The 19,921-nt window shown below is 43.6% G+C and overlaps 1 protein-coding gene, 1 non-coding gene and 2 pseudogenes across 2 annotated transcripts in view; 2 read left to right on the top strand and 2 right to left on the bottom strand.

Annotated features, from left to right (window-relative positions):
* The window catches only part of Arsb (arylsulfatase B), a 165,758-nt gene that overhangs the window by 43,074 nt on the left and 102,763 nt on the right, over window positions 1-19,921 (bottom strand). Inside the window, exon 6 of the mRNA XM_028760183.1 lies at window positions 16,328-16,398. Within this exon, the coding sequence (XP_028616016.1) occupies window positions 16,328-16,398 (71 nt within the window). The remainder of the gene's footprint in view (window positions 1-16,327; window positions 16,399-19,921) is intronic.
* LOC114614455 lies at window positions 1,700-7,968 on the top strand (annotated as a pseudogene).
* On the top strand, window positions 7,313-7,654 carry LOC114614553 (annotated as a pseudogene).
* LOC114614588 lies at window positions 19,074-19,202 on the bottom strand. The gene has a single exon (XR_003710354.1). It is a non-coding gene; the product is annotated as a small nucleolar RNA SNORA24 (small nucleolar RNA).

Genomic DNA, 19,921 nt, shown 5'->3' with positions numbered 1-19,921 from the left:
TGTACATGTTAGGCAAGTACTCTACTACAGAGCCAGCACTGAAATGTTAACTTTTATGTCTTAAATAGAATATGTATAATATTAAATTATAAAGCTTAATCTTTAAATTAGGGATCATCAAATCTGGGATATAGCACTACTCACATTGTGGTCAGATAACTAGCCACTCATGTGGGCACTTCTTAGAAATTTATCAGAAATGCTGAATTGCAGGCTGGAGAGATGGCTCAGAAGTTATGGGCATATTCTACTTGTCCTGAGGACCTGTTCCAGAGACAAGTTCTATTCCTAGTGCCCACATCAGGTTGCTTACACACACCTGAAATCTCCAACTTTATCAAGATGTGGTTGGTGTCTCTGGCCTCCTTAGACTCATGCATACTCTACCCCACCACCACCACCACATACATAATCTTTAAAGAAAAGAAAAAGAAGTGCTGAATTCTGATCCAATGTTAATCAACCAAAGCAGGAAATTTGCATGTACATTCAAAAGTGAGCAGTATTGGTAGAAGAGCTGAGGGGTAGACCAGATGTCTGAAATGCAAGAATTACTCCCTGATAGTCACAGGAAAGATCTTGGGAACTTCAAGTGAGTTCACAGCTTGCTCTTTTCTTTTTGAACAACAGCCTAATTTCTTACATGATCTTTGCACCGTCACCTTACTGAGTCAGCGTCTGTCCACTACTGAAAGACACTACACTACAGATACTGTATGTGATTTTCCTGAGAAGGAACAACAGTACCAAGGTTATTATACTTACTGGGCTAAGTCAGACTGAAAAGAGGATGGTTGGTGTAGATTCCTGAAGCACAGTGATGTAATTTAGTGCATTTTGACAGACACTATTAGAACTTTAAGGAGTGTATGTTCCTTCACTTGCTCACTTCTATTTCTAGAAACAGAGAAAACCATGAGCAATATAAATTCTCAGGGGTGTTCAAAAGTAGATCTAAGGCCAGGAATACATGATGCATGGCAGTTAAGGGAATTTAAACTCAAACCCCCATTGGTTTCTAATTCATCTCAATCATTAAAACTTGATGAAGTGCCGTTGAGTTATCTGAAGGAAAGCAGATAGTGCATAGTGAAAGAGCTGATGTCATCCTTGGACCTGTCAAGCCATGCACAGTTGGGAAAGTGATTTGTTTTCAAGAGAAAACGTACAATCATGAAAAGTACAGTTCTTAGATTTCCTTACACTCCCTCCCGAGAGTCTGGTGATTTATATGCATTGCTTTTCTTTCTTTTCTAATTTTGTGCTCATTGTCAATATTTTCATTTCAAAAGAATGTGCATTTATTTGAGCTCAAATGCAGAGCAGACGCTGCTCTTTATTATTTGTGGAGATATGTGGGAAAAAATCACCTCATAAATTTGAAGATACAGCTGACATTAGATAAAGGGAAGAGTCTAGAATCATTTTCAATCTCTAACATTTTAAGACATAGTTACTCACAGAGTCAGTACTATATTCTAACTTGTCCAAGAAGCAACTCAGATGTAGTCCTCAATTTCTGAAAATGAAATATATTTGTATTATAAGTAAATCTTTATTCAGTCAGAAGATCATAAAGGAAGGCAGGGCTCGAGCTGGCTTTATTATTAACTTTTCTTTTGAGTATGAGGCCAGGTTTGATAAGTACTGAGTTATTTTTGGAAGTTTTTATAAAACAATATAAACTCAAAGACTTGAGATGAATTTAAGCAGTCCGAGTAGTTTTAATGCCTATTTAAATCATCCTAAATTTGGATAAGTGTTAGTCTCAAATAGATGTATAAGCAATAGAGTCCTTTCTGTGTCTTACTTGATCAGTAATTGTTAGCTTTGTGTAGAATATGTATATGAACACAGGTACCCAAAGATGCCAGAACAGGGTGTCAAGGCTGGAATTACAGATGGTTGTGAGCTGCTGGGAACCTAACTAGGGTCCTGTGTAAAAGCTGTACACACTTTTAATCACTGAGCCATCTTTCTAGTCTGGATCTCTCTCTCTCTCTCTCTCTCTCTCTCTCTCTCTCTCTCTCTCTCTCTCTTTCTCTCTCTCTCTCTCTCCAATTTTTAAGGTCTACAAGAGCTTTTTGTTGTGCCTAGATGCTTGGGTATATATGTGAGTATGAGAGATGAGAATGTCTGTCCTCAGGTAACATGGTTTAAAAGTCTGCAGGAAAGCACAGAGGACCATGAAATGAAGCCTTTGTGAGCTAAGGTCTATTTCTCTCTTTAAGTTGTGTATGGCAAGCCCTCTGTCACAGTGACAAAAAAGCTGACTGGTAAGGCAGTCCTCAAGTTTACAGAGGTAAGGTATCCATACTATTTTTAAGTAAAAACCATTCAACTATACTCACTGATTAAATAATACCATGGAGCATACAAAAGTGTGCCAAAATATGAAAACACTCCTAACTGAAGGAAGATGGACATGCCATTTAGAGGCAGAGGAACAGCATAGGCAAGAGCTATTCACTGCAGAGGAGCGTAAGTAGACAGTATCATCTCTGTTGTGTCTTCCTACGCATGCCTGGCTGGCTAGGCACTTGCTGTGTACCCCAGTCCAACCTCAGATTCTTAACAACACAGCGTCAGTTTCCTGCTAGGAGAACAGGCATGTGCCACCACACTTGGCTTCGTTTGCAAGTTTGAAAACACATTTTAAAAGAACTCACAGGTCTGACAAGAAATAAAAAGTAATTGAAATGAGAATGAAAATGCTGATGATTGAATTATAAAATACATTAACACCCTTCAGATAGTAGGTATCCTACAGAGGAGAGGTGATGGCTTATTGTGGTTCTGATTTGCATTTCCCACAGGATTAGAGATGCTGAGTGGTTCTTAGCAGTGGCCATGTTCTTTCTGTAGCCATTTGTATATCTTTAAGGAGCAAATTCTGTTCAACACCTTTGCTCATTTTTCTTTTTTTAACCACGGTCTGAAGTCTTACTATGAAGGTGTTCTTGTGAGTTTTGGAGTGTAACTTCAACCCAGGTTCTTGACTGACAAATGTCTGCACCATTTTAAATGCTTTATATGCAACTTATATCTGTGTAAATACGAATCAGGGAGAAGGTTCTGAAGTCTGAGGTGCAGGGTAGGCTGCCTGCCATGCACCTGAACAGTGCTGTTGTCTCTCCTACACTCTGGATAGGCTCTACAGGCAGAACCTACTGCCAAGTGAGCTCCCATTCCTCTGCATCTCCGAGCCTTCCACTATCTCTTCTGTGGCTCTGGGGCCTCAGGCAGGACTGCAAGACTGGGCCTAGATGGTGGAAACCACTGTGTCCAGGCCTCTTCCAGAAATGTGAGCAGCCCCGCATTCTCTTTCACCTGTACCATTTCTCCTCGGACAGGCAACCCTTCAGCAAGGCTTCAGCCTGAAGCGGACACAGTCAGCTCTGGCCTGGAGCTCCTGCAACACTCTAGAACCTGCACCCATGGACTACTGGCTCAGTTCTCCAGGACCTTCCTGGCTGTTCTGTACCTTCCACGTCCTCTCCAGCTCTGCTACATTCTCCTGGGCCTGGAGGCCCCAGGTGGCTCTGTGCTCCGTGATGCAGTATGTTTTGTGGGTCAGGCGGGCAGTGGGCAGCGGGAACATTTGGCACAAAAGTGGAAGAAAGATGAGTCCAAGACCTTGTTCGCAGCTTCTTTTGGTTGGTGTGGAACCTCTTCCATGCAGATGTGCAATGCACATATCTTAGGCCTAACCATACCTTGGACAACTGGTCTTGGGATTATTTGTATCCAAAGATGGTCTGGTTGAAATATCTGAAAACTTTCTGTTGTGTAATCTCTTCCCACAAGCAGCGAAAGGCAGCCTGGTCTCAGTGCTCACCCAGCACTTTAGGAAGCTTCTCAGCCCATCAAAGGTGCTGCCTCCTGGGAAGGAGACGGAATGCAGAGAGGCCAAAGCATGAGTAGCAAATGCTTATTTGTGAGACAACTGCTCCTTAAACATTAGCAGTGGCCATGCTCAACCCATGTGGCATGTACCTTGTCCTTCTGAGGCAGCCGCCCTCCTGTGGTTGCAGTGGAGCCAGCCTAGTGCAGGCCAAGGAGATGGTTAGCACAGAGAACAATACACAGATCAAGGGTTAGTGTCATGCTCTGGGAATAATGGCTTGGTATCGACCCTAATGTTCAATGAGACAATTTTAACCCATCACTTGTTCCATGACTGTAGGCATATCCTTGGCTTTCTCTAAGTCCTGATAGTTTCTTTTGAAAAGAAAAGGAGCTGATAACTTGTTCTGGAGTTGCCATCATGAGCTCTGTATCATGCCTCTGCTTCTCCTGATTGAGGGAGGCTCAGCGAGGGCACCCTCCTTGTTGAGCAACTGAAGAACTTCAGCCTTTGTCTCCATGTGCTTCTGGAGCACTTAAATGAGTGTTTGATTGGCTCACAAGCAAAAGGGCTGCCCAACTTCACCTAGTTCCGGGGCACCAATTACAGATCAAGGTAGTCCACCTCCAATGATGCAGACTGTAACTTCTACATGTTTCTACGCTGCTGCGTTTTCAGTCAGATCAGAAGTGCTGAAGTAACTGCTTTACCTCTCACTGTGTGCTCAGTAGATTTCAATTTGTTGTGGAAGCAATTCCATCATTAGGGTCTTCTCCACAGATGACAGCAACAGGACCCTCGGGGCAATCTTGCTTATTTCGTACTTGGTCTTCAAATATTACTAGATAGACATAATTATCCTGGAGGACGGGCCTTTGAGTCTGGGGTGAAGTGTCTGCGTGTGTTTGGGTGGGGTGGGATACTTCCAGCAATTACCTCCTAGTTAGGTCTGCCTGCACTTAAGCCTGGAGTGAATCGATCTGTGAATCATTACCCTGGCTGATGGCCTGTCTGCTTGGTACTGAATGCTCAAGTTAGCTCTGCTTCCAGATGAGCAAGTTCTTTGCGTCCTAGTGGTGAGCCACTTACTAGCCAACAGAGTTTCCATAAAACATCTTCACAAGGAAGCCATATTGTTAAAAGAAAGGACTGCAATCCTAGTAAATATGCCTTAATTTAGTCAGTGCACAAAAACTGAAAATAAGGTGATATGTATGTTTGTGGATATAGCGAGTGTGTGTGTGGGAGTCAGAGTGTGTATGTGGGTGTGTGTAAATGACACACAAGAGGGGAAAAGCCATTTACAGAACAAGAAAAACTTCTTGCAAATCACATAGGTGGTAAACAGTTAACAGTTAAAGGAACTTCAAAAAATATAAAGTTAGAAACCCATATAACGGACTGGAGAGATGGCTCAGTGGTTAAGAGTACAGGCTACTCTTCTAGAGGACCTGAGTTCAATTCCCAGCATCTACATGGTAGCTGATGTCTATCCATAACTCCAGTTCCAGGTAATCTGATACCCTCACAGACATACATACAGGCAAAACACCAATGTACATAAAATAAAAAGAAATAAATTTAAAAAGAAACCCACATAACTCACCAGAAAAACTATAACTCGTCCACTGCATTCAAACATAGGTGAAAGACTTGAAAAGACACTTCTCCCAAGAATGGTGGTGGCTGTGGGCTAGCAGAGGTAAGTACAGGGCTGCAGTATGGCTGGTCATGAAGGGCAGACAGGTCCTGGGCAGCTGCAGCACCCTGCTGTGCCATGCCCAGAGCTCACAAGCTGCATCGAGTGCTTACATATCTGTTCAGGGAGCAGATGTTGGGTTAAGTGTTCTTGCTGTAACTGGAAACGTTTAGGGGGAAGTAAGTAATAAGGGGCAGAAGTTAATAGAGAACCAGGACAGTGCCGTGGACCAACAAAACTTGAAGAGTTTCCTCCGAACAAACAAATGGAAGAGGCCAGTTTTGAAATATTACTCATGGAAAGCAAAAGCACAAATGAAACATAAAAGCAGGTGGCGGCAGTGGCAGCGTTAGGGATGGCCTGTGTGACATCACTGTACCTGAGGGTTACTAAAAGTCGGAGCCAGCAGTTTCCCATGGCTCAGGACTTTAAATTTATCATTTTTGAGTCACTTTCTTACTATGTCCAGGTAGTCCTCAAACTTGTGCTGTAGTTGAGGAAACACCCTGAACTTTTGATCCTTCTGCTTCCACTTCTTACATACTGTGATAATAGGTGTACCCCTCCACACCAGGCTTATGCTGTGCTGGAGGACAAGCTAAGAGCTTCGTGCATGCTAGGCAAATCCTCTACCAACTGAGCTGCATGCTCAGCCCAACGCTTTGAAAAAAATACTGAAAATATTGAAAAAGATATTGGTTTTTAAAAGGAATTGTTGTTGTTGCTGTTGCTTTTGTTGTTGCTATTGTGTTGTTTTTAAGAGCGGGTCTTTACTATAGAACCCATGACTGCTGGGAACTCACTCCTGTTGCCTCTACATGCTGGAGTGACAGGTATGTCTCACTATGCTGGCTTATGTGGTGGTGTGGTTTGAACCCAGGACTTCACAGAGAACCCCTGTCTGGAAACAACAAAAGCCCACAACAAACTTCATACATAATGGTGTAAAGTCTGCACATTTTCTCCCTGAGACTGGGACAGAGACAAACATACACAGCATCACCATTATAACCACTGCTAACTGTACACTGAGACGAAGGAAACACAGAGAAAGGCGTAAGGATGAAAAGACAGAAACAAATTACATCATCAAAGACAGTTCTCTCATAGGCACACAGATGATCGAACTGGCTTAACAAGACACTGATCGGATATAAAACCAAGTGTCTGCTAAATGTCTAAAACTCAACGGCAGGGTTGGGTTAGGTCAGCAGTGCCCTGACTTGCAACATTAGTAACCCCTACCTCTAGAAAAAAATAAAAACCAAACTCAATGTGTACCTCTAGCTAGCTAACAAAATTCAGAAATAAAAGGAAGTCCTGACACTAGTAATAAAACACAAGGTATCTAAAAAATAATGAACACCATGAAAATGGCCACACTTGGAGGTGGCCCTCAGGGAGGAATGGATGGAAAACGGCTTTGTTCATCAAGAGGACAATCTGCCACTGCTGGAAAGCTCCAGACTGGCTCTTGCTGTTCTCTGTTTGCAAATCTACTTTGATTTTATTCTCTATACTAAGAGCCAAGAGTAAATGATCAAACATCTATAAACAGTACAAATACTGTTATAAACAGCCAAGTACAAATGATTGAACCTTTGTCAAACTAGAATATCGATGAATGCTTGACCATCAAGTGAAGAATTCTACAAAATGAAAATTAAAAATTTTACGTTTAAGGCTGGGCCTGGGGGACCCGGCCGCAAAGGTGCTGGGAAAGCCGTGAAGCTCCGAGCGCACCCTTGTCAGCTGTCTGAGCCGCCATGCTGAGCGCCTCGTGCCGCAGGCTCGCCCCGGTGCTGCTGCGGAGGCCGTGCGCACCGTCTCCGGTCGCCCGGAGGTGTCTGCAGGCACCCGGGGCCAGGTCCTGCGCTGACCAGAGCGAGAGGGCTGAGCAGCCTCGCACCTTCCACCCTGCTCTGCTGGAGTTCCTAGTGTGTCCGCTCTCCAAGAAGCCGCTTAGATATGAAGCATCGACAAATGAATTGATTAATGAAGAGTTGGGAATAGCATATCCAATCATCGACGGGATCCCTAATATGATACCACAGGCAGCAAGAACAACACGTCAAAATAAGAAGCAAGAAGAAGCTGAACAGCACTAGACCTTGATTGTTAAAAGCATAATTACCGAGTTCTCTTATGCTGTATACCTTTAAAATGGGGAAGGGGAGTTGGGGCGGAACAGTGACTGTTCTTCCCCTGCTCTCTTTAGTGGGACTATTCTGATCTGCTTTCATGGAGGAGAATTTCCCAGGGCTGCACCAGCACAGACAGGCTTTGCTTTTACAGTCTGCTCTTGCCAAGTACCATGCCACTGTGTGTGTTCTTCCACCTTTGGAACCACATAGGTCTAAAACTCAACCATAGCCAGGACAGCACATACGTTAGTAAGAGATGTCTGCACCAACATCTGTGAAAACTACATATAAACCCATTTGGTTTATAATAAGATCTGTATGTCTTATTTCTCTCAGGCTTAGGACCAGGCTATGGAAGCTTTTTCATACATGTTCTATCCTTGTTTTTTGAAGACTTTCACTTATAACTGTGTGTGTCACAGGAAGCATTTCAGTGAAATGTCTCAATGCAGATTAACAATACCAGTCATCATCAGAGGCCTGCTTTGCATCCCATTCATTTGAAAGTTACTGATTTGAAATATTGTTTGGCTTCATGGTCAATGGTAATAAGAAAATTCTGACATTGTAAACTTGCCTTTGTTACTTTGGTATCACATGGTTACATCAGTAATAAGGTGCTCACAGTTTACCACCAAAAAAAAAAAAATTACGTTTAAAATGCATCTTTTTAAAAGCCATTTATTTATTTACTATCTATTATTTAATGTGTGTGTGTGTGTGTGTGTGTGTGTGTGATGGTGTGAGTGCCGTCCATAACCTGAGGGGTCAGCCTTTTCCCTCTGCTTTGAGGACCCCAGGGGTCCCACGCACACAGCAGATAAATACAGATGCTCAGTTCACTGTCTCCTTTTCCTTCAGTACAGGATTCCAGCACATACAAACGCTACTCTCCACACTGGGGTGGGGGTGGGGGTCAGCCCTCCCTTCCAGATATGGCAGGTCCCTTCAGTGTTTCTAGAGTCCCGTGTTTCAAGATGACAAAGAATGCTAATTATCACAGTATCCGTGACCATATTTTTGTGAGAAGATACACTAAAAATGCAGGATTCGGGCCATGGAAGGAAAGCATTTTATTACGTTGAAGTGGTAGGCTCATTTCATGTAATATAACCCCATGCAATCATTCATAAAATTCTTATAAAAGAATTTTTAAAATGAATGGCCATAGAAGCTTATATTAAAAATTAACTTCAAATTTATGATCTGAATCCTGTAAGAATGTGTTTATTGTATGTGTCTATGAATAAATAAAATCAAGAGAAAGAGAAAATTATAAAAGATAAAGTTTATTTTATGGTGGACAGAGAGTGTTCTAATAGGATTTTTACTGCTAACTTCGATCAGACATCTCGGTGTTTTATCCCCCACTTCCATGTATATCTTGAGTAAGAGCAATCAGACAGCTCCACTGCCTGCTGGACTAAGTCCCACCTGCTGAGGCTGGTGCAATCCTTACTTACAGGTTTTCTTTCTGCCCTGAGCAGGCTTGCTGTGTCTACACTTCCTGTGGTGATCCCTTCTCCCTCAGCAACCTCCCCAGGTGAAGAGCAGGCTGCTCCCAGCAGGCAGCCTTTGGGAGCTGGGCCTCCTGCACTCACAGCAACTCGGTCAGACTCCATGGAAACTGGCAATTAGTCAAACATAGCTCATAATATCTCACCACAGTTGCCTTTGTCCATTATTTGAATTTATTCAAGCTTGTTGTACGTTTTTATTTCTACCAGCTAGCTTCTAGGCTGCTCTATGTTTTTCATAAATCCAGGACAACAGAGTAAGTAACAGAATAATGTCTCCTACCCCCCCCACTCCCCGGGGGAACCAAAGAGTTCCTTCTCCTAATGTCCTCAGCGCCTGTGAATATGTTTGCCTACAGGGCAGAGAGGAAATCAAGGTATAGACAGAACAGACTACTGAGCAACCAACTAGCCTCCAACAGGGAGGCAGCCTGGCTCTCCAGGCAGGTCTCATGATAGCCCAAGAGTCATGACAAGAGGGACATGGCAGAGGAGGTCCGTGAGACCAGGAACAGGGTTGGAAGCATGTAGTATGAGAAGAGTTCAATCCCCAGAGGGTGACTGAGGGACACACCTGTCCTTGGACTACTGGGCCAGAGGTTAAGCATTGTCAGAGCACTTCTAAATTCTGTTTGACCACTTCCTGTTAATAAGAAGTCACTCTAAGTGTCTCATCTGATGTGTCTTCTCCTGCTCTATTTCCTGCCTTTGGAAGATGTGTGCAGCGTGCTTCCTGACTGCAATGCCTTCCCTGTCATGATGGGTTCTTTCCCCTCTGGAACTGTAAGCCATCATAGACCCTGTCTTCCCTCTCTCGCCTTTGAACAGGGTGTTTTATCTCAGCCACAGAAAAGCTTAAAGCCATGGTTTAAATGTCTTGTTATAGCAGAATTAAAGAAAAGTAATCAAAGCAATGAAATGGGAAATGGGAGAGTGGGCTACCATTGTCACTCTGAGGTGAGGGAGCTGAGTGTGAGTGTAAATGAGTGCACTGGCTGATTTGAGTGTGTTCCCAAGGGCTCACACACTGAAAGCTTGACTCTCAGTAAGATGAGGTTGGCAGACCATGCAACCATTAAGAGGTGGGTGGGGCTTAGAGCAAGATCATTCAGCCACAGTTGGCCAGCGTTACCCTCTTGACTGACATGCTTGGCCCTTCCCTCCTCTCTCTGGCTTCCACCTGGTCACTCCCTCAACACATGCACTCCCAGATGCCACCCGCCACATGACACAGTCAATGGGGATCTCACCAGAGCTGAGCAGATACCAGCACCATGCTTAAGTCCCCACAACTATCAGCCAAGTATTCGGACCTCCTTTAGCCACAGCTGTTCCCACTGCCCAAAACGTCCAGGGATTTTGCTATAGCAATGGAGTCAAAGAAGAGTTATATTGTTGTTCAGAAGGGAATTTGGTGAAGCATCTGGCCCTTAGTCAAATGGCCTAATGCCCAGAGACAGGGCACTAGCCCCAACCGTTCCATCAGCCTCTGTCCTCTGACACCAATTACCCTGATTTCTCCAAACACAAAACTGGGGCCATGGGATTTGTTAGCCTTGCGCAGCCAAGATCCATGGTGAGGATTAATTAGCATTTTTAACGTGCTGTGGTTTTCATTTGGTTTCTGTGTTTTCTCAGGAGGAAAGCCAGGTCATGATGGAGAGTTAGCTACAGGTTTGATGGATGTCATCTGAGATGTGCTGTGTGGAAGAGGTGACACAGGACCAGCAGCTGTGGGGCTTCTCAAGGCATCAAGAAAGCCACGCTTCCAAACAAGCAGCAGAGATCCCAGAGAGTGGGGGAGGAAGCCTGCAAACCGCTGGAAACTCAAGCGGAGAACAATAACAGGTCCTGGGCTCTGTGAGGGAAGGCACTGAGCAACATATAGCAAGAGAAGTGTGACAAACTACAGATGATAAATACTGCGAGCATGCGTCTTGTGAACATGAGGATGAGCTGAGAAATAAGCCTCCTGCAGAAAGAATGAATTCAACTGAGACGGGTCCACAGGTCTGCAGGTCTGAGGCTGACAGCTGGGAAGCCTTAGTTACACACTGCCCAGCACAGTGACACAGCTTCATAGACGGTATGATCTTCACAGAGCCTTGGGTAGCTTTCCAAACGCAACCTCAACACATTATTTTCGATATGGAAGTGACATGTGCTTGTCACTAGAGCACACAACTGTAGAGGGGCAGGCGAACTGGTTCAGGGGTTAAGAGCACTGGCTGCTCTTCCAGAGGTCCTGAGTTCAATTCCCAACAACCACATAGGAGCTCTGACTATCATCTATAAGGGCAGCTATTGTACTCTTCTGGCATGCAGCAGAGCACATATACATTAAATGAATGAATGAATGAATGAATGAATGGATAAATACATGGAAACACTTTTAAAAGCTGTAGAAATACATGCAGTAGACACTGCTGCTTCCCTCCTGTCCTAGCAGCCACACTGTAACTGGTATTTACGACAGCAGCCGCAGAGTAACTGGTATTTACAGCAGATGGATCTATTTACGAACAGTGCTGCAACTGTCTTCAATTTATTGGTGACGAAACAGATGAGTGGAAGAACTCATCTCAGGTTCCAGGCTCTCGAGACATGAGTCAAAGTTGCTCTTCAAACCCAAGTCCAAACTTCTACACCTTGCACAAGCTGGTACTGCCCAGCCTAATGCTGTCCCTTTTGTACCTTCAGTGTAATGGTACAAGGCACGGGCAGCGTGTTCAGGGTCAGCACAGCAGTCAGAAGCCATCACCATCCAGAATCAGATTACATGCACAGCTAGCAGGGCTGGGATTAATATGAGAGCCGTTCTCCCAGCCTCACTTAAACATACCACACCCCATATGTACATAAACATACCACACGTCGTCATTCATACAGAAGCATAGTGCATCCCAACATACTGTCATTGAGGTGAGGTGATTGTTGCAGGAGTAGCCCCTTTCCCATCAAACCAGTGAAGGACAGGAAATGAGAGAAGCCTGCAATCCGTACGGTTGGAAATGTGTGAGCAGAGGAGCCCCGAGTTCTAGCTCCGTTGTTTAACAGCTCTGAGGGACCTAAACCTCAGTTTCCCCATCTGGGTTAGAAAAACTAGGAGACAGCCTGGCTATCCAGGTGCCTCCAGAACTTTGTCATTCTAAGTAATAATGCATAATACGTGAACTGGTAGAGCCTACCACACCTAACACGCTCTGCAGGAAGATGGAAAATCTCCTTAGCTAACCAGTATGGGTGAAATCATCCTGGCCCGTGCTAGGGTCGCTCTAATTGAAGTGAGTTGGTAGAAACACACTTACCTATCAGTGTGTACCCTGTCACACACTCGGGCATTGGGCCAGCTACACAGGTGATGTCTGATGTACTCGGAGCATATGTCTCTGGACGGGAAGCAGGCCAGACTGCTCAGGGCAACATGTGTGCATGCTCTGATGCATTAAACATGACAAAAACCCGGGCTCCTCAGAAGCTCCACAGAAACGAACGGCTCTGAACTCTGGAGCTATCGGGGGGGACACTTTGAATCTGAAATGTCTCTGACAGACTCTTATTAAATGCTTGTTCCAGCCATGAACAGCTCCTCAATCTGTCCCTGTCTCTTCTCTGATGGAAACCTGTCCAAAGTACATTTCCTTCCTTGAATTGTTTCCAGCACATGATATGGTCACCATGACACAAAAATGACCAATACAGAAAACTGGCCATCAGAGAAAGAGAAAGAGGGAGGGAGAGAGAGGGAGAGAGGGAGGGAAAGCGAGTGAGAGAGAGGGAGAGAGAGAGAGAGAGAGAGAAAGAGAGAGAGAGAGAGAGAGAGAGAGAGTCATCTATTGCTATGACAACACAACACCTGACAGAAACAACTAAAGGGGAAAAGTTTATTTCTGTTCACAGCTTAAAAGATTTTTGGCTTGGCCCATAGTAGTTTGCCTGCATGAGCCTGGCCTTATGGTCTCAGAAGCAGGTGGGGGAGGGGCTGTTTAGCTGGTGGCATGAAGAAAGCTGAGAGAGAGGCTGGAGCCACCACAGGGTGGTTTCTAACCTTCAAAGGCATGGCCATAGTCAGGTAATTTTATATTCAAATTAGAACACATTTGAGACTAGATGTGTCTTGCACCTCAAGCAAATGTGGCGGCTGTACCAGAGAAAACACCCATGTGAGGGAAGAAAGGGAACTGAGCCCGTTCCCACTGTTGTTGCTAGTGGAAGTTACATATCATTGTGATGCCCAAAGAGAGGAGGCCTTCTACGTGAGGTCGGTTGTAACACAGAGACACGCACAGAGTGGGCCTTCCACAGCACATACTGTGTTAACTTCTGTTAGTGCCCTTTACCTGTAATTGAGCTCCTGCCAGCATAACTCTTTGTGTGTGTGTGTGTAAGTACATATGCATATATCACACAACTGGATTATTCTGGAGTTCTGTTGATCACAACAGACATCCAAGATGAGGTAAGGGCTTAAGGGCACTATCACCCCAGAATAGTCCAGATCAGTCTGGCAACTGCAAACTGAGTTAGCACAGTGGTTCTTCCTGATCTGAATGGTGCTGAGAAACATGGAGTCTGGCACAGGAGAGCCCTTGGATCCATGAAAGCTAAATTCAGATCCAGCATCATAGCTGTTCTGACATCTCCAGGCTTTCCTATAGCTTGTTCAGCAGTGCCAGCGCTCCCCCAGTCTCTCACTGCTCACTACTGACCATTCTCAGGGAAAGACAGAGTCTAGGGCCTCACTGGAAAGACAGGCATAAGGGTGTGCGATGCTAGGCTTTGTATCTGGTCTGCCCTCCATGGGAATGTCCTTGGACCTGTCCTGACCTGAGATGCAGAAAGCAGGACACTTAACTGCTCCTTTGTGAGCACCCTGTCTGGAAGCTGTAAGCAAATGTAACTGGAGTTCCAGGGAGACACTTCTGATGGACAGCTTTGGAGTCAGACCTCTGGATATGCATATGGTCAAATTTATTCCCCAGGTTCAGCCCACCTCCAAAATAATGAATGAGTATGGAATGTCAAGCAGGCAGAGATGAGTAAACTTGGCGACCACTAAGGACAGACTTCATTCTCATGGTTGACTTTGGACCCCATCTGTTCTCCTGCTAACACTAGAAAGGAAAACATTATAACTGCCTCCCCATAGGACTTTCCATTCCAAAGGATGGAATACCTCTGGCCCCGAGTGGAGACCTAACATTCTGATGCTCTCTGAAGATTAGAACATTATATACTATGTTGTCTCTTCCCTTAAGAGTTAATCCAGCCAAAAAAAAAAAAAAAAAAAAAGAGTTAATCCAGCCGGGCCTGTCAATCACATGGCCAGCATCTACTCCCCAGGAAAGCTGATGCATCTAGTAACATACTAAGGAGATGGGAAGGGTAATTACCCCCTTAATGAGATGGTGTACTTACTTAGACTTCCCCAGAGCCCCTCCCCTGATGCAGTGGCTTGCACATCTTCATTGCTAAGCTTGTCTGGTTTTTGAGTTCTAAACTCAAAAAGTATAATTTTCCCTTCTTTTTCTGTCCCCTTTTTTTCAAAAGTCCAGGCATGTTTTCCCTGTCTAAGCAAGCTTTCCCTGGCACTCTGCTCTCTCACCCATTATCTGAAGCCCCCCACCCACCCTCCTGTCATGCAGATGCTTGCCAACCTCTGCTTTTGAACACACCAGCCAGCTTTCACAGACCCTAACTCAGAGGCCATGACTCACTTTCTCTCTTTCTCTCTTTCTCTCTTTCTCTCTCTCTCTCTCTCTCTCTCTCTCTCTCTCTCTCTCTCTCTTTTTCTCCATCTACCTCCATTCAGGAGCTGCCAAAATTTACAGCTAAAGCTCCCTGTTGTTTTTCTTTCAAATACTAGTAAAATGGTCCCTGAGCTTCCATCTGAGTCTGTTTTTCTTAATGAGCCTAAGAGCCTAAGAGGGGGAACCCCAGTTTTCCTGGTAACAAAAGGGCCCTGGATGTTCCCTGTACTCTGAAGATGGGGTGGAAGGAGTAACTGATATATCTAAGAGCCAGCTTCTGAGGGAATGTGAGGGTTCACAGAAGGCAGGGCTCTAGGGGAAACAGTGCCTGTTCATATCATTCATGTGAGGTGACATTGGTGAAGGAAGAGGACATGCATGGGACAGGGCTCAGAGAGGCAAACAGGATGTAGCAAGAACAAGACTACCTATTAATACAAACTAGCCTGCTGTTTACAAAGCTTCTAAGGATTTCATTTCTGTTCACTTACTTATGACTGTGCCTGTGGCAACATTACTGCTCATTAACACGTGTACCCCAGAAGGGTAAACTAGGCTAATCCTTGACTACTCTCCCCTAAGTTTGATGGCCAGTCTGGGAGACACTAGACTTGAGAGCCAACTGTGTTGGCTCTAAGTTAATATTTTCTTATAATTGGATTTGACTTTTTCCCTACAGAAAACTGCATAGGAAAGAAAGTAGGTTTGTATTTTCATGGTAAAAAAGCAGCAGGCCCTAAAGACAGGATTTTTTTTTTCTTTCTGAGCTTTTGCCTCAAAGCAGCCTGAAGTGACTCAGACTTAGCAGAAAAAATCTGCAGTGTTGCTCTGTGTAGAAGGAGGTGGCATGAAGCTCCCTGTAGACACAGACAAGAGAGAGCACGTCACTCATGTGAACCAGTGGGCTCTATGCTGTTGCAAGGTCCCAGGTTGGTAGGTCCCAACATCAAGTAGGTTTCTCTGTAGGAGGCACAAAGGACAACTGAGGACAAAAAGTGTCCCTGGATTAATGACCACCACGATAGGGCTTGGCATATCCACTAAATAATACACCATAAACATCCTTACAACGGAGGGGGTCAGGATGGTGAATTATCTGGGAAAAGGTTCTGGAACTTTCAGGTAACCTAAGCAATGACATGAGACTGACAGTGGAGAAGGGCCCTGGGGGTCTTGTGGGCTCCGCTACACACGCCAGCAAATGGCAGAGCCACAATTTACTAACATGGCAGAATACCGATGCCACTATGAGATTACCAGAACGTGTATCAGGAAGAAACGTTTATCCTAACTGCAGTTCTGGCTAGACTTACAGTGTCTACTAAAACAAGACCGAACAGTTAACATGGTAGCAAGGGCTGAGTACTCACATGGTAAGTCGTCAAAAAAGTCCTGATCGATGTTATGCAGCAGCTCCACTCGTGGGGATGGGCTTCCTTCACTGGAAAATAATTTTTTGGAAGCATTAATTTATTTTCAAATGAATATACATTATTGTATGACTTCCTTTCTTGGTGTCTACAGAAAATAACAAATCTGCCACTGTGGCTGGTGGATCTTCATTGGGTCATTTGTCTATATTATAATAATCACTGAAAACTCCCCATAAAATATGCCATCATCAGACATATGATGACACTGTGGCTATATTTCAATGTGACCATTCTTTATAGAAGAGGTATAGGACTCAAGTCATCTGTAGTGATGTCATACTGACTATGTGGGAAGAAATGAAGAAAGAATGTCTTCCAGAAAAGTGACATCAAAAGTGGAGATGTAGTAGCCTCAACATCAGCTATGTCGTGATCTTTACATCTTTCTAACAGCCAAAGGGATCACAGGTCCATTTTTAAAATAAATTAATGCATTAATTAAGTATATGTCTCCTGTGGCCCAAGCTGACTTGGAGCTTGCTTAAAAGCAAAGGCTGGCCTCTAGCTCCTGATATTCCGGCAGAGGTTCTAGGGTGGTATGCTTGTACCACCATGCCTGGATCACAGATCTAATAGAAATACGAGTTAAATTCATGCCTTTAAAACTTTTTTGAAAGCACATATAGCCATAGCGACAACCTATATTGAACAAAGAACAAATTGATGTGATTTAGACAGGAGAGAAATTATATTACAAGTTACTGAAAGAATATTGGGCTGTGTAACTTTGAAAGTAGGGTTTTCTAAAAATGGAGAGCATAAACACTCTGGTCAGATTGTCTCAGTCTTACAGAAACTGTGAATCAATGTTGACCACCAGAAGACAGTCGAGGATACTTGCTAATCTAGGACACCTGCTATAAATTGCTGGCAGCAAAATGCTGTTACCATCAGAGGACTAGTACACAGCATGAATAAATGATACAGCTCTTGAATAACTAAGAAGACAGATTTTCCAGATGGCCCAGTGTCTACACCCAAACACACAGCTAGTTGTTTATAATAGTTATTTTAGAGTTCAAGGACAGCAAAACTTCAAGAAGTGTGACCTGTCGTTCTGCAAGTTGGTATTTTTCAAGTAAGAAAATATTAAAATGTAATTAATAAATTTAAAACCAAACCAAAAGAACTTCAACTATCATTGCCATTGTTTCCTAAATAATGTTAATTTCACACATGCATGTACACACACACACACACACACACACACACTTACCCAGCAGGAGGGATACAACTCAGATATATTTAATGAGAGTATTTTACAAGAGTTCATTGCTTTTCTTTACTCCCATAACACACCCCCCCTGGAGAGTAGAAGGCAAATAACTCAGAGATACGCCTAGGCTTTAGGGACAGTACTCATGTAGGCTATCCCCAGTCCTCAGTTCCTAGGGCCAACGTTACAGATGGGTTGGCATTGAGAGCAAGGCATATCTCCTAGGACACCACTCTTCCTGTTTTCTCCCCCAAACACTTAACTGCCTACCTATAGATTCTGGAGACTGACAGCTAGTCCTAGCTAGGTTTGGTCCCAGAGGCTCTGAATGTAAGGAAGGGAAGATGTGCAAAGAAAACATGAACAGGGGCCTGGAGAGGAGGCCCAGCAACTATGAGCATGCACTGCTCCTCAGAGGACCTGGGTTCAATTCCCAGGAACTGTGACAGGTCTCTAAGTCTAGCCCCAAGGCAGAGCGTCTGTGAGTGGCTACACTCATGTGCACATACTTATACAATAGTCATAGCAGTAGTAGCAGTAATAAATCATCTTTGAAAACATGAACAGAATGATGGTTGCGGTGTCTTGGGGATAAAAACAAGCAAATTGAGTGAAACCTCTGAGTAACAATAGCAAGAAAGTCAGGAAGGGTGTCAGAACAAAAGCAGTACAGCTGCATTGGTTTCAGAAGAGGACTATTGGTTAAATTTAGATATAACTAAGTAAAACTTATATATTTTTAGGGAAAAAAAATACATGTGTTTTCCAGGCTATAGAAAATATAAACAGTTTATTCAATTCTAAAGAAGTCAGAAGTAATGAAAGAATCCCTCTAAACCTCAGGTTCTCCATCCTTATGTGACTGCTCATCCCTAAAACCAGAGCTTCCCTGACTGCACCAAAATATGAGGCACGAATAACTCAAGGATATTTTCCTAGTAATTCTGTAGTAGATAAATCTTATCTACGTAATAAGATGATGTGACTTTCTGAATCCTGGAGGTTGTGGACAACCGTTGTTGACTATTCCTTGGGAAAATTTGTCACAGGCAGAATTCTCATGATGCCAATAGGATCTCCAAATCCCCAACTGTCACAGTGTGTTATGATTCCACTTTTAAAATATGCTAATCAAGATATTTTACTGAGGATGTGGTTAAAAGACATGCCAAGAAAATACAATATGTGACAAGTCTCGTTAGCAATGCCAAACATACTTAGGGACTCCAAATTATTTTTTTAAAAAATCGACATTTATGAGAATTAAATAAAATATAAATCTTGGGTTGCCTCATCTTAAAACCATGTAAAATCTCAAGACATATAATATGTCATATATGTCTCACCATATAATAATTCAAATGGGCTAACCCTTTGGAAAGGGATAGATTTTAGAGACCTACAGATGATTATTTTAAAATGTTCAGAAACATATCAACAATAGTTTAGAAAAGTATGCCCGATACTTGGCATCCCATGGCTTCTTAACTCTGCTACCAGCTAAATGGCGACTGCTTTGCCAGTAAACAAGAATATGCTCTTCCATGGCCAGGAAGTGAGGCTACCACAGGAGACAGGTCCCAGAGATACACAGAGAAATGAAGTTTTAAAAGATGCACATAGGGTCGGGGGGTGGGTGGGATGTAGCTTGGTGATAGAGCAGTTGCCAGACATGCACTGGGCCTTAGGTTCTGTCCCCAGCATCACACAAAAACAATGTTGTCATGCACAGGGAAGGAAGACAGTAATTGTAGAAATATGGAAAAATACACACCAAACCATTACCCGAGATGGGGAGTAAGTACAGTGAAACTATAGAGGACTTTCCCTTTCCACTGTGCTCTTGAAGAGTGAGCAAATGCAAGCACAATGGAGAATAAGTATACTGTGCACTTGGGAGGCTGAGGAAGAGGAAAATGAGTTTGAGGTCAACCTGAGCTATATAATAAGCCCCCATATCAACAACAGCAGCAGTAACAACAACCACGATAAACGTATTGTCTGTGGAAATGCCCAGGATGGTACAAATACAACACTCAAAACAGTAAAAAGGGGAAAACTCAGGTGCTCTGGTGTTCTAAGAGGTTAAAGACGGGACAATTATCCATCTCAACAAATACAATGTATGAGTAGTGTTAGAATGTATTAGTTAATAATTGGAATTTAGTTGTATTCTACCTATTTATAATCTATAACGTGTGCTTTCCCTCTCAGGAGTCTTGAAGTCTCCTTGCAGGCCTTTGAACAAGATTGCCTTTATCTGTAGCTGGAAACAGCAATGGCTTTAGGCCACACAGTCTCAAGTTCCATTGCTG

This window comes from Grammomys surdaster, unplaced genomic scaffold (assembly GCF_004785775.1).
Source record: "Grammomys surdaster isolate TR1022 unplaced genomic scaffold, NIH_TR_1.0 126391, whole genome shotgun sequence".
NCBI classification, from domain to species: Eukaryota; Metazoa; Chordata; class Mammalia; order Rodentia; family Muridae; genus Grammomys; species Grammomys surdaster.
The sequence above is the reverse complement of the archived record's forward strand: the minus strand, read 5'-3'. Positions and strand labels throughout refer to the sequence as shown.